At 40.2% G+C, this 13,212-nt stretch overlaps 1 protein-coding gene and 1 long non-coding RNA gene across 2 annotated transcripts; both read left to right on the forward strand.

Annotated features, from left to right (window-relative positions):
- Window positions 1-1,370: 1,370 nt before the first annotated feature.
- Window positions 1,371-4,833, forward strand: LOC105356657. Its single transcript, XR_910758.3, has 3 exons — window positions 1,371-1,384; window positions 2,295-2,426; window positions 2,508-4,833. It is a non-coding gene; the product is annotated as an uncharacterized LOC105356657 (long non-coding RNA).
- A 2,105-nt stretch (window positions 4,834-6,938) lies between these two features.
- On the forward strand, window positions 6,939-10,778 carry LOC111946683 (scavenger receptor cysteine-rich type 1 protein M130-like). The gene is made up of 6 exons (XM_023950395.1): window positions 6,939-7,055; window positions 7,172-7,201; window positions 7,274-7,585; window positions 8,943-9,272; window positions 9,747-9,875; window positions 9,960-10,778. The coding sequence occupies exons 1-6, from the start codon at window positions 7,004-7,006 to the stop codon at window positions 10,484-10,486; spliced, it is 1,380 nt and encodes a 459-aa protein (XP_023806163.1). The 5' UTR covers window positions 6,939-7,003; the 3' UTR covers window positions 10,487-10,778.
- The last annotated feature ends 2,434 nt before the right edge of the window (window positions 10,779-13,212 follow it).

Below are 13,212 nucleotides of genomic sequence, written 5' to 3' on the forward strand. Positions count from 1 at the left end.
AAGGCATTCTAAAAGATTTAAAATTGTGTCTCTAATTTAATTAAGAACCTTATTTCCCCCAAACAATTCAGTATCATGTCTGTTGAGCTCATTTGCCTCAGGTAAGTGTATTCTCCTATTTCCTTTGCTTAATTTGCAGTTCAAAACAAATAATAGAAATAGCCTTTTTGTGATGTGTTTTAAGGTCAGATCAGGCTGGTTGGATCTGGATCGACTCGCTGCTCTGGAAGAGTTGAAGTCCTACATGATGGAGTCTGGGGAACAGTCTGTCACGACAAGTGGAGTATAAATGATGCAAAAGTGGTCTGCAGACAGTTGTCTTGTGGGACAGCTCTACATGCCCCACGATCAGCTCTTTTTGGTCAAGGATCAGACAAAATCTGGCTGGATGATGTGGAGTGTTCAGGCAGTGAAAGCTCATTGACACAGTGTGGTCACAACGGTTATGGAAAACATAACTGTAATCATGGGGAAGATGCTGGTGTCATCTGCTCAGGTGAGTTACTGTACTATTTCTTATTTAGAATGTCAGCTAGACTAAAATTCACAGTTAGTGTTTAAATTTGCTTTAACTAAACTTCCCACAGAAAGTCTTGTAAAGCCCAGCATCTCCATGGATCCTGTTGGAGAGGTCTCCTGGGGTCAGGAACTCAGAATCACCTGTTCCACTGCAGCTGAACTTTTAGGAGAAACCTTTTTTCTCCAGAAGATCTCAGGTTCCTTCAGACAGACACAAATTTCTGCCAGCCGCGCTGCAACCTTCAACATCTCTAAAGTGAATCTTGATCATGATGGATCGTACCAGTGTCACTACGAGAAAACTGTTTCTGGTCAAACGTTCACTTCACCTCTAAGCGACCTACTTAATGTTACTGTTAAGAAAAATATAATTCTTTTTTTTATTAAAATTTAAGCACTGAAAAATTGAGAAAGGAGTCAGATTCACTGTTTTTTATATTATTTTCTGCATTTTTTCAGTGAGCGTTCTAAAGCCCAGACTCTCCCAGGCATTAGTTCTACTAATGTTTCCTGGGGTCAGAGATTTGGGTTCACTTGTTCAATTCCAACTCAAGTCCTTGGTGGAACTTTCATCCTGATGAATACTCAGAGTTCATTTAAAGAGACTCAAACCTCAAAGAACATTTCCGCCAACTTTGCAATCTCCAAAGCTGACACTGAAAATGACGGGTCGTACCAGTGTCAGTATCAGAAAAAAGGACCACATCGAAATTTCACTTCTCCATTAAGCAACTCTGTCAGAGTTTCTGTAAACGGTAAGAAATCCACACAATCTGGAAAGTCTTGAAAAACTACATCTCTTTGGCTGGAATATAAATTTTGTATTTTTGTTCATAAGCTTCTATTTTTGTTGTTGTTGTGAGGCGTAAGTAAAGTGAAACACACCAATATAAACATTTGCAGTCCATAATATGACCTCTGGGGGCTGGTTTTGGGTGGTCCGTCAGAAGAAAATTATTTCTTTTTGTCTAATTGTACATAAGCAGAGTAACACAAGATGCAGCCACAAATAACCACAATAATCAACAGTTAGTTTTTCCAAAATTGTATCCCCTCCCAAACCGATCCATGTCGTCAGTTTAAAGTTTGAGTTAACCTAATTGATTTCTTTCATAGTAGTTGACCTATATAATGGTTTATTCTTAAGCACATGCACCTGCATGGGGAGGGGGGGGGGGTTGAGCATAGGTGAGTTTCTCAGTTCCCTTTAGGCTTGTATAACCACCTTATGGGGTGTCACCGAAATGAAACGTATGAATGTTGTGCATTTCTGTGGTATATGTATCGTAAAGTATCTGTAAGCCAAATGTAAATTGCACACACTTATGACATATGACTGATGTCTGACATGAGGTCTCCTTATTTCCCACTTTAGGTTTTAGTAAGGTGCCAGCACCTGCCCCAAGTACATGACACATAAGGGCCCATTAGGACGCCCAGTTTTACTTCAGACTATACATTTGGGGACATACTTTCTCTTCAGCAGTAGCTTGAACCCATCAGAAGTCTAGCATTACTCTGCTCTTTGTAATTGACTGTTTTGTGTACAATTCCACAAAGCTTTTCCTTGGATTCTTCTGTGACTTGGCCCAAACACTTTGGTTTAAAAAGAATTTGTGCCATTTTGATATTTTCTGTAAATCATCTTTTTAATTTCAACTTTTTACAATTGCTTCTAACTTAACAAAGCTTAAACCCCTTGTTGATGTTTCCCAACAAAGAAGCATTTATTTCTCCTGAACTGATCTAAACCTGTAAAATATTGTCACTTCCAGAATCTTTGCTGCTGCTGATCTGTACAGTATTTGGTGGAATCCTGCTCCTGTTGCTCTTCGTCTTGTTCCTGGTCTATCTCGTCCACAGGAGAAGAAAACCCAAACAGCCAGCGGTTCTTTTCCAGACTCAAAGTGTGTGTTCACGAGGTTCCCAGATATTTAGGTTTAGCATTTTGTGAAGGGGCCATTTAATTGTCTTTTTTGGGGTTTCAGGGTTCACCAGAGAGGACCGAGGGATTTGTGAGGCAGAACACGAAAATCTTCCAGGAGAACCCTTTCCATCTCAACCTACGAACAAAGCAGATGAAGACAAAGGAATTGATTATGGAGATGAGACAAATCTTAATGAAGAATTTAGTCCACCATCATTAATGTAGAGCACGAGTGCTAAGAATGAAAAACAAACAGAGGAAAAAAAGGAGGAAAACAAAGAAACCAGCGATGACAAAACCTACTGTAACATTGTGACTTTGCCTGTCCAGTAAACTGTTCAGTTATGGTTTAATCTGGCTCTGATTTAGGATTTACAGCTTTGTTTGGTTTGTTCCCAGATCCAAGACTTTTGCTTAACCCTTTAACACCAGAGCTTTAGTTCCAGTGTTGACATTCCATGACTTACTGTGACTCTTTAACCATTTATGTAATAAACATAATTGCAACAGATTACACATATAAGCAATATGTGCAATAGATATTTTCACAGTTGTAAATTGAAAATGGAAAGTTAATTCTTTATGTCACTCAATGAACCTTTTTGCGGTCAGCAGCTCTGATGTAGTTCTTCAAGCGACTTAAAAGTTGATTATGTCCAAAAAATAGAGCTGACCATGGTCCCGAAGAAAAAGAGAGCAATAAGTGACAATGATGGCATTAAAATCAATCCTTGATGATTAGCTAGGCTAACTCCTCTCATGGAGCTAGTGGAGGTGGGCCGAAGACTCCGATCTCAAAACAAGCAAACATTCTGGAGAAAAGAGTACCTAATGGAGAACAAATCTCTTTTAACATGACTATTGTCGTTTTCTTAAATAGAATATAAAACAAGTCTCCAACTATTTACTTAAATTCATGTTTTATTGGAACTCAGCTGAAATATGTGGAATAAGGTCAACATATGCACTATGGTAGGGCATTAATAAGAAGTTTATGGTAAATTTTTTTGGGGATTGCTCAGAAGTGATTCTGCTTTTTTTGATGTGTTGAATTGAAGCACTCTGAACTTTTTTTTCCTCTAAAGTTTGATATACAAAATAATACCCCTTGTTCATCTGCTCCAAAAGAAAAACTTCATAAAGCCACTTTTTTAGTTGTATTTTGATCTTTTACTGCACCACAATGTCACATGACATGACAGCACTACCCTGTCTTACTTCTGATGGTTAGAAGCTGGTGAGAAGTTGGTGCCATGAATGACGGGGAGCCACCATCTGTGTGTAATGGTGTGTGTGTGCATGGGGCTGTGAATGTGACTGTAAAGTACTTTGGGTCTAAATCAAGATAGAAATCACTATATTAGTACAGAACTTAAACCATGTTCTTCATTTTTTGTTTCTCCTCACATGTTTTATTTTTTATGAAGTGTTGGTGCATTCTGACCTATTGTACATAATGTCAGGTTGTCTTTTTCACTGTGCTGGGGACTGAATGCTTGTTTCAAGTTTGTGTTTGTTTTTAACACACCTCAAATCACTAAAAGACAATGGGAGTTTGATTCCCCTGCATTCTTCCTAGTTTGGAGAATTTAATTTATTGTGATGGCAGCATACTCTACCAGTTCTACAGAAAAATTGGCGGTAAACTTCAGTGCACTTCACACTTGTACTGTTTATTGTGTTTACAGATTCAGAATTTTGATTTCCTACAATGAGTAGACTTTTTTATTTAAGATTTATCGTTTGGTGTTTTCATAAGTCATTATCAGTAGCACACTCATTTTATTATTTTGGTACAGTTTACTCAACCTGGTAATCTGTTTAATTAACATCACCGTTTTTTTCAGTTGTCAGTGCTTAAAGGGGCTCCACGTTATGGGTGTGGCCCAGCTTCTCCTTTTGCAGCTCCGCTGTGAGGCCAAAAGAGGTAATGCAGGAAGTACAGCCCTAAAATACTCCAGCCAGGCAGTTGGACTAGTGCTATCTAAACGAGTTTCCTGCTGATGAAACAACTGTGTAATTTAATGTTTGTGCTTTGGCTATAAGGGGTTGTTATGCATTGGTGTTAATACAATTTGCATGATATTATTTTTTTATCTGCAGAATGACATAGGGACCAAGAAACTTAGTTTTTGTCATGGTTTGGGTTTTTTTGCCTTTCCATTTTCTTTCTGTCATGTTTGAGTTCTGCTTCCTGTTTTATTTTGTGCCTTGTCAGTCTTCTTTGTATTTAAGTCTTGTCTCTGCCTTCCTCTTGTGCTGGTGCATACCGCCATATCCCTGAGCCTCTTCTTCCTGTTTACTTGGTTTGTCTACAGTTTGTTGTGTTAGGTTACGCTGCTCAGCAGCACTTTTTGTTTATGGAATTAAAACCCCTTGACTTGGAACCGTGTGCCTCCAGTCTCTGCATTTTAAGTCCTTCATCAAACACCCTACTTGAAAGTTTTAAAGTGAAACAAAACCTGTGTTCTTCAAAAGAGGAAGTGGGAAATATTCGCTCCTTCACTGAAAACTTTACTTCATTTATGTAAGAGTCATTCTGGAAGATTCAGATTGTGGGGTATGATCATCCATTCTCTGCTTCAGCTGTTCCCAGATGTGCTTTATGGGCTCCAGGTCAGGGGACATTGCTGGCTGTACCATATGAAAATATATTGTGACACCATGGTTACATATTATGACACCATTTTGGCACCATGTGGTGGAGCACTGTCATGTTGGGGGTATGCTAGTGGAATTAGGTGATGATGATGGTTCTATGATGTCTCTGAAGTAAGAACATGCAGTGACTGGGCCATCTACAATAACTAAAATGTTTTTTTACTGACTGGTGATGTCTGCCCAGACAGTTGCACCTCCTCCACCCAGAGACTACGTTGACCTCGACGTATTGCAGTAATGCTGAAGACCATTATTTCTATGCAAAGTGACTCAACACTCATCAGTGAACAGGACGGAAGACCCTTGCTGCATTGTCCAGGTCACATGGCCGTTCACGGTGTTGATTTGATGTCAGTGGAGTCATTTGCAACTGTCATCTGGCATCCAGGTCAAAGCGGTGGAGTTGATTGTGACACTGCTGATGAGACAAACCAAGTTCACCTGCAACATCTGACTGCCCACTACCAACCCAAAGGCGTGCTGTCAGGTAGCCCTGCTTGTCCATTTAGCAAAGTTGTGTGTTCATGGCTGTTTGAATGATAAACCTGGTATGACTGACTGGTAAAAATCTCCTTTTTTATACTCACAGATTGTTGAAACTAATGCCACATTGAAAAGGTTTTTCTTTGAGAGTTTTGTGGTTTTAAACCCAAAAAGTAAGACAAACTGTCCACAGTGAGACAAATATATGGAAGACACAAAATGAGGTTAATTTATCACCACAATAAAATTACCACCCTATCCATTAAATCGGTGAAGTGAAACAAACCATTTTAATTATTATACCACCTTGTTTGTTTACATTTACTTTGTTTTTGTCATGGTGCCTCTGTCAGTTCTCCTCCCCCTCCCCCTCTGCTCTGCTCATGACTCCACCAGCTGTGATCACTCACTTCACTCAAGCTCTGCTCTACTGAATGAGACCCAGCTTCAGCTTCAACACCAGTTCCTTGCCCCTTATGGTGACTAAACCAAGCCCTCAACGGAGAAATAAACACTACTTACCAATTCACTTACCTGTGTGTTTCCTTCTGGGTTCCAGCGTCTGGATCTGTCTCGTAGCTGAATCATGACAGTTTTTATATTATTCTATTTTCTTTATATGATTACAATGCTGCTACGGTAACACACAAATTTCCCACATGTGGAATCAATAAAGTATTTCTGATTCTGAAAACATTGTGTTTGCGAAATAAACAGTAACTATTTAATGATAATGTAATGTTCCACTTTCTATGTGGAAGTTTTATTTCTGATCTTAAAATCAGAAATTCAAGAATATAGCTTGGGCATCCTAAATCTTATGATATTTTTCTTAATTTAATCAAGACCATAATAAATCGATCATTCTTGTTTTTATTTTTTATTTTTCGCCTCTTAAACGAATGTGGGTCACAGAGACACTGAACTAGCCGCGGGAAGCGGCTTTTGCAGCAGCGGACAAAGAGGGATGAGAATGAACCCAGACATGAAAACGTGATTACCAATGCTTTTTGGTTTTTAAAATAAATAAATCTGATCTCTAAACATCCTCTGTGTCTTCAATGCAATGTAATGAGAAACACACATACAGAAATCTGAAGGGACTGTATCTGCTGTAAATCCAAATATTAAATACACATATACAAATATATTAAACACATATTTATGAATGACGTGAATAATTATTTCGTTCCCACAAATTAATTATTGCGTGGGAACTAGATATTATTTTGTGGGAACAATATATTAATTTGTGGGGACGAGATATTTATTATTTTACCCATGTCAGGTCACAGGCTCAGTTATGAGATCCATTCTCAGAAAGAGGAAGTTTCTGTAAAAGCAGTGACTAAGAAGTATTGCTGCTCTCTCTTATGTGCTCTGGTTTCTTCAAATTGTTCAGATGGTAGTTTCATGTCAGGTATGCTCAGCAAACAGCAAGGAAAGTTTTACCTACTGACTCTATGTAAGTCTTTATTTTACGACAAATTACTCTCTGATTAACTGAGAAACATTTTTTTTTTGTTACCTGAATAATTCTTTAAATATTTGACACACAAATCTTTGTTTCTAATGTTTCAGTCTCTTGGATCTGGAGCTCATCTGTCTCAGGTCAGTCCTTTCTCCTGTGTAACCTATTTATAGTTACTGTCAATGTAGGAAGGCATTTTTTCTTTCTTTCAGGTGAGATCAGGCTGGCTGGGTCTGGATCGACTTGCTGCTCTGGAAGAGTTGAAGTCAAACAAAATGGATCCTGGGCAACAGTGTGTTATAATGGCTGGGATCTGAATGATGCAAATGTTGTCTGCAAAGAGATGGGCTGTGGGCCAGCTCTTACTGCGACTGAGTCAGCTGGTTTTGGTCAAGGATCGGGCCAAATCTGGTTGAAGAATGTGACGTGTTCAGGCAGTGAAATGTCACTAACAGAGTGTAGTCACAGAGTTTTTGAAAAACATCAATGTAATCACAGTAAAGATGCTGGTGTCATCTGTTCAGGTGAGTAGTGTAAACACTATATTAGTACCTGAACCATAAAAAATGAACGTCTGTTCAGTTTTAGGGTCTTGGAAAAACATCTTAAGAAAACTTTGACTGAATTAGTAAGGCAATAGTGATTAAAGTAAATACCTTTTCACTGAACTATCGTCAAAAAAAGTGTTGCTAAGTCATTAAAGTTTAACATGTTTGTAACAAGTTGCAGAGCCTCATATTTCACACTTGTTGAGCAGTAACAGGAAGCACCCATCTGCACACAAACCTCAAAGCTAAAGAGCAGAAGTAAACTTTTTGTTCATTTACTAACTGAAATGGAACTTCTAGCCGACTAAAGCATGAAGACATTTACTTATATATGCAAAAATACAAACGAGAAACTTCCGAAAAGTTAACCTAAGAAGTCAAAAAAAAATACGTTTGGATATTTTTTGTCCATCTCTCTGCTGGAGGTCAGTTGGTACTTATTTTAATCATATCTATTGCCTTTCTAATTCAGTCGAATTTGACTAAAAATGTGTTTACAGACCCTAAAACTGAACAGATGTTCATTTTTTATTGTTCAAAATATTTTTATATGCTAAAGTATGTTATTGTCTTGGTCCAAACGACAAGTCCTCAGGAGCATTTGGCCAGGATATGGGGTTTTCTATTTAAAATAAACATAACTCATGGTTCCAATATATTCCAAGTTTTCAGCTCGAGAAGTCACAAAACATCTCAGTGCTATCACACTACCACCAACATGTTTGACTTTTGTAATTATCTAATTATGTTTTAGTTTGACATCAAAACTTATGCTGTATTTTTACACCAAACGTCATGCATGCATCAAACTCACATCCGCTGCTTCTGTTTTGGTGTGAATTAAATTCACAGCTTGACGCTTGTCCCACAATGATTCCATGAACTTAATTGTTCTGATGGGTGTGGGAGGAGCTACCATCAAAGGTTTTTAGTTTCATTGCTACGTGGAAGCATTGACTATACGTATTATTTAGAATGCATGGTAGACAAGGATGAGGTTGAGAAATCAGGTTTATATATTCTGAAGAGCTCTACAGCATCAGTAAGCAAGTTGTAGCTCTTCTCATGACAACGCAGGTCGGTTATTGACACAGGCGTTTTTTTTTTTGCTCATCTGCAGGTCATCACACTTATGTGGGTTGCAATGCATGCCTTCGCTCTAAATTAAGCAAATTATAAATGAAAAATCATAAAGCATTTGAGAAAATAAAAACAGGATAAAATAATACAAAGAAACACAAAAACAAACACCTCAAACAAGTGGACAGAATTGTTGCAGTAATGTCCTAATCCTAATAATGTCCTAATCATGTCCTGTTGGTTTTTTTTATAGTGAAACTACAGATGCCTGATATCTCACTCACGTCTCCTGGAGTGGGGTTAGTCTGGGGTCCTGGAGAAGCAGAGGTTACCAGGGGTCACAACTTTACCATAACCTGCTTCATTCCTGCTGAAGTTCCTCAGGGTCACTTCCTTCTCATGTTTTCTGGCTCCAACAAGAGAAACAGAACAACTCATCAACCCATCAACAACTCAGCCTCCTTTACCTTTCCTGTGGCAGAGTTTGTACACCAAGGTAGCTACAGCTGTGTGTACCAGGTCATCCTGTGTACACTCACGTTCACCTCTGCTCCATCAGCACCTATCACTGTTGTTGTTAAACGTAAGTAAAGTTTAATTCCAATTTTTTTAGCATTATTACTGAGTTTATTATGAAAAATTGTTAAACTTAATAGTAAAATTGTGAGTTAAAAAAAAGCAAACAGGATGTGGAATCACCTGAGTTGGCTCATCAGGAGAAGGCTGGTTTGGCTACACAAGCTTTGACTTTATAACCAGGTTACTTATATCTGCCAACAAATGGTGGACCGTCTAACATGGATCTTCTATGGTCATTTGTGGATGACCAATGGAAGGAGAACAATACACGTGTACTAAGCATGTGCTTTCTGTAGTTTAGTATTTACACAAGAATGTATGAGATCATGTACTATGCTGTTTATCAAGATCTGAATGTATGTGTTATGTTTAGGCAAGTATTTTTAGTTATAAACAAAATATTTTTGTAAAATCATCAAAAAAAAACCTGTGCTGGAAATGAACTAGACTTGTTTTGTGGATCAATTGTGTCTTCCAGAGTCCCTGTTGTTGATCTTGTTGATATCTGGTGGAATCTTTCTTCTGCTGCTGTTCATCTTGATCCTGATCTGTCTGGTTCGAAGGAGAAGAAAACTCAGGAATTATGCGGTTTTTTACCAGACTCAACGTCTGTCTTCTTCAAGATACAATATATTTAAAGTACAGGAATTTGTTCAAAGAGTCCCTTAACTCTGGCTTTAATGTTTTTCAGGGGCTCCTCAAGAGTGCACTGGAGACAGTGAGGAAGATTATGAAAATCCTGATGGGGAACACATTCCATCAAGACTCACAAATGAATCAGAAGACGAAGACAGTAATGATTATGTGAATGCAATATATGATGAGAACATCGATTATTCAGAAGCGGATTCAAGATCCAGAAGAAAGTGTTCCAATACGAAGAGTAACAGTCAGGAGGAGGAAATGGATGAAGAGGATGAAGGAACCAGTGAGGATGATAATGACTATGAGAATGTAACTGCACATTTCCATCAGCCAGTTGATGATACTTATGTAGATCCAGTCTTAGATAGGAGTACTGATTATCCAGAACTTGGTTTACAATTCCAAAGAAAGTGTGTGAGTGCTAAGAATAAATATCAAGAGGAGGAAATGGATGAAGGAACCAGTGATGTTGATGACTATGAGAATGTAACTGCACATTTCCATCAAACTGTTGATGATACTTATATCGATCCAATCTTAGATAAGAATATTGATTATCCGGAGCTTGGTTAACAATCTGTCATGTGTCGTCAGTCTTAGGTTTTGTCCTGAGTTGTGCACTTTTGGTCAATGTCTGCCACTTGTGTTGTCTTGTGTTGAACTTCCTGTTTTATTTTGAAAAACTAACTCTCCTCTTGTTTCCGGCCTTGTTACTTCCAGCCCTAGTGTGTTCCTCTACAGATGTGACTGTCTAATCCTCCCTGATTGTTTCAACCTGTGATACCTTGTCGTTTGCCAGTGTGTTTGGTCGTATCTTGTACCACAAAAATTGCCATTATCTGAGATTAAAGGCTCTGAAAGTCTGTGTCTGAGTTCAGCCCTGAATCTGTCCTGACACAATCCAATAGAATGGGTGAGTGCTAAGAGTAAAAGTCAAGAGGAGGAAATGGATGAAGAACTAGTGATGATGATAATAATAATGAATACATGAATGTAACTATATTTACAACTGCCTGTTGAGAAACATTCAGAAACAAAGGAGAATATAGTTGTGGCTTTCAGGTATTCCACTTCTGGCTACGTGCATTTTCAAATGCAACCTGGCAGATTATCAGGATCAGAAGTGATAACCCTGGTAAGTGTTATCACCATCTCAGAAAAACATTTTTAGAAGAATTTGAGTGAATTATCAAGGCAATGGTGATTGAAGTAAATACCTTTTCCCTGTACTATAATTTAAAGAAAGTGTTGCTAAGCCATTAAAGCTAACATGTTTGTAACGAGCTGAAGAGCCTCATATTTCACACTTGTTGAGCAGTAACAGGAAGCACCCAGTCTGCACAAAAACCTCAAAATGGCCTTAGTGCTGAAACTAAAGAGCAGAACTCAACTTTTTATGTTCATTAACTAACCGAAAGGGAGGAACTTAACAAGTGTCAAACATGAGGCTCTGCGGCTTATTACAAACATTCATTCATCTTCTTCCGTTTATTCCCTTTCGGGGTCACGCGGCTGCATGGGGCCTATCTCGGCCACTTGTGGGCAAAGGATGACCGGATCCCCCAGTGTGGTTGTCATTTGCAGTTGTGGGGGAGCATTTCGCTCCGCCGGGCAACCATGCCGATGTGGCGGAAGATGATCCTAGTCCATGCCCGCCCCAGCCACGGCTGCGTCTTCGTTTCTCAGAACGGTGAACCGATTGGAGAGGGTGACCTGGGGAGGCGTTGATGGCGGTGTCGGCCTCGTCTAGGATTTTCATGCTTGCATCCCGAACAACTACCTCAGGATAGGTGGTCTCTTGGAGTGGAGCAGGAGGAAGGCCGCATACATTCCAGGTCGCACAGAAGTGTGTCCTGGGTGACGGTTAAACTGGTGATTGCCTGCGACTGCTTTGCAGCGAGTTGATAGGCGCAGTAAAGGAGGGTCTCTTTCTCGGTGAGTACATCAGCAAGTTTACTAGTTCATCCTTAAGCTTAGTGACAGTTTCATTCATTTGGTCACAGCAACAGTTTTGACAAGCCGTAGAAACCGCCATGACAGATTAAACAATCCGTTGAGGCCCGGATGGTGTCACTGCTGACGCTGTGTCTCACTGCCTGCGGCCACCACCACCATTATTTCTCCTCACTTGGTGTTGGGAACCACTCGCTGGTCGCTAAAGCGCAAGGTAAAGGCATCAGTTCCTAATCCTGCCACCATACCTGCTGGCTGTCCAGATGCAGCCTTTTTGTGCCTCCATACCTAAGCACCCTTGTTTTAAAGTGGGGTTATTCCTCCCGACTGGCCTCTCATCCCAGAGTGACCAGGATTAGTTTTCTGGTGGCTCAGCGTTTTTGGTGGCCCGCTATGTCCTCCGACATTAGGGCCTTTGTGGCTGCTTGTCCCACATGTTCCAGTGTCAAGACCCCCCGGACCCCGCCTGCTGGGTTGCTTCACCCTCTACCTGTGTGATGTCATGCCATTTCCCTGCAGAAACTTCCGTCAGCCAAGGAATTGACTGTGCTCGTCAGTCAACATCTGTTTTGCTTACATGGATTTCCATCAGAACATCACCTCTGATTGTGGCCCCAAATTCATTGCTGCTTTCTGGAAGGAGTTCGGAAACCTCCTCGGGATCAAGGTTTGTCTGAATTCTGGCTTTGATCCTCAGACTAACGGCCAGGTAGAGAGACACAACCAGAACTTGGAGGCTATATTACAAGCCATGTGCAGCAAGAGCCCCAGAACCTGGTCTTCTCAGCTCCCATGGGCGGAGTACTCCCATAACTCCCTGGTGAACTCATTCAGATACTCCCCTTTCCAGGCTGCCTATGGTTATCAGCTACCTGTGTTTCCTCTTTAGGAACAACTGGCCACCTCTTCTGGACCCGCTACCTTCGTGAGACGCTGTCGCCGAACCTGGAGCAAGTACAGGCTCGAACTCATGCGTACACAAGAACGTCTCACGGTGGTGGCCAATCGCCGGAGGACAAGAGTTCCAGAGTATAAGGTGGGAGACAGAGTATGGCTCTCCTCTGCAGATGTTCCGTTAAAGGGGTTATCTAAAAAGTTACTTCCCCGCTACATTGGTCCACACTCCATCACACAAGTCATCAATCCTGTTGCTGTTAAATTGGATCTTCATCACACTCTACGCATCCATCCTGTGTTTCATGTGAGAAAGCAGAAACCTGCCAGATACTCCCCTCGCAGCATCCTCTGCAGCCCCCCGTATCGTGCATGGGGTCCCGTGTACACCGTCAAGGCTCTCCACACTTCCAGAAGGGTGGGTTGATGTTAGCAATATCTGATGGAATGGG

The sequence above is a fragment of the Oryzias latipes genome, chromosome 20, assembly GCF_002234675.1.
Source record: "Oryzias latipes chromosome 20, ASM223467v1".
Lineage (NCBI taxonomy): Eukaryota > Metazoa > Chordata > Actinopteri > Beloniformes > Adrianichthyidae > Oryzias > Oryzias latipes.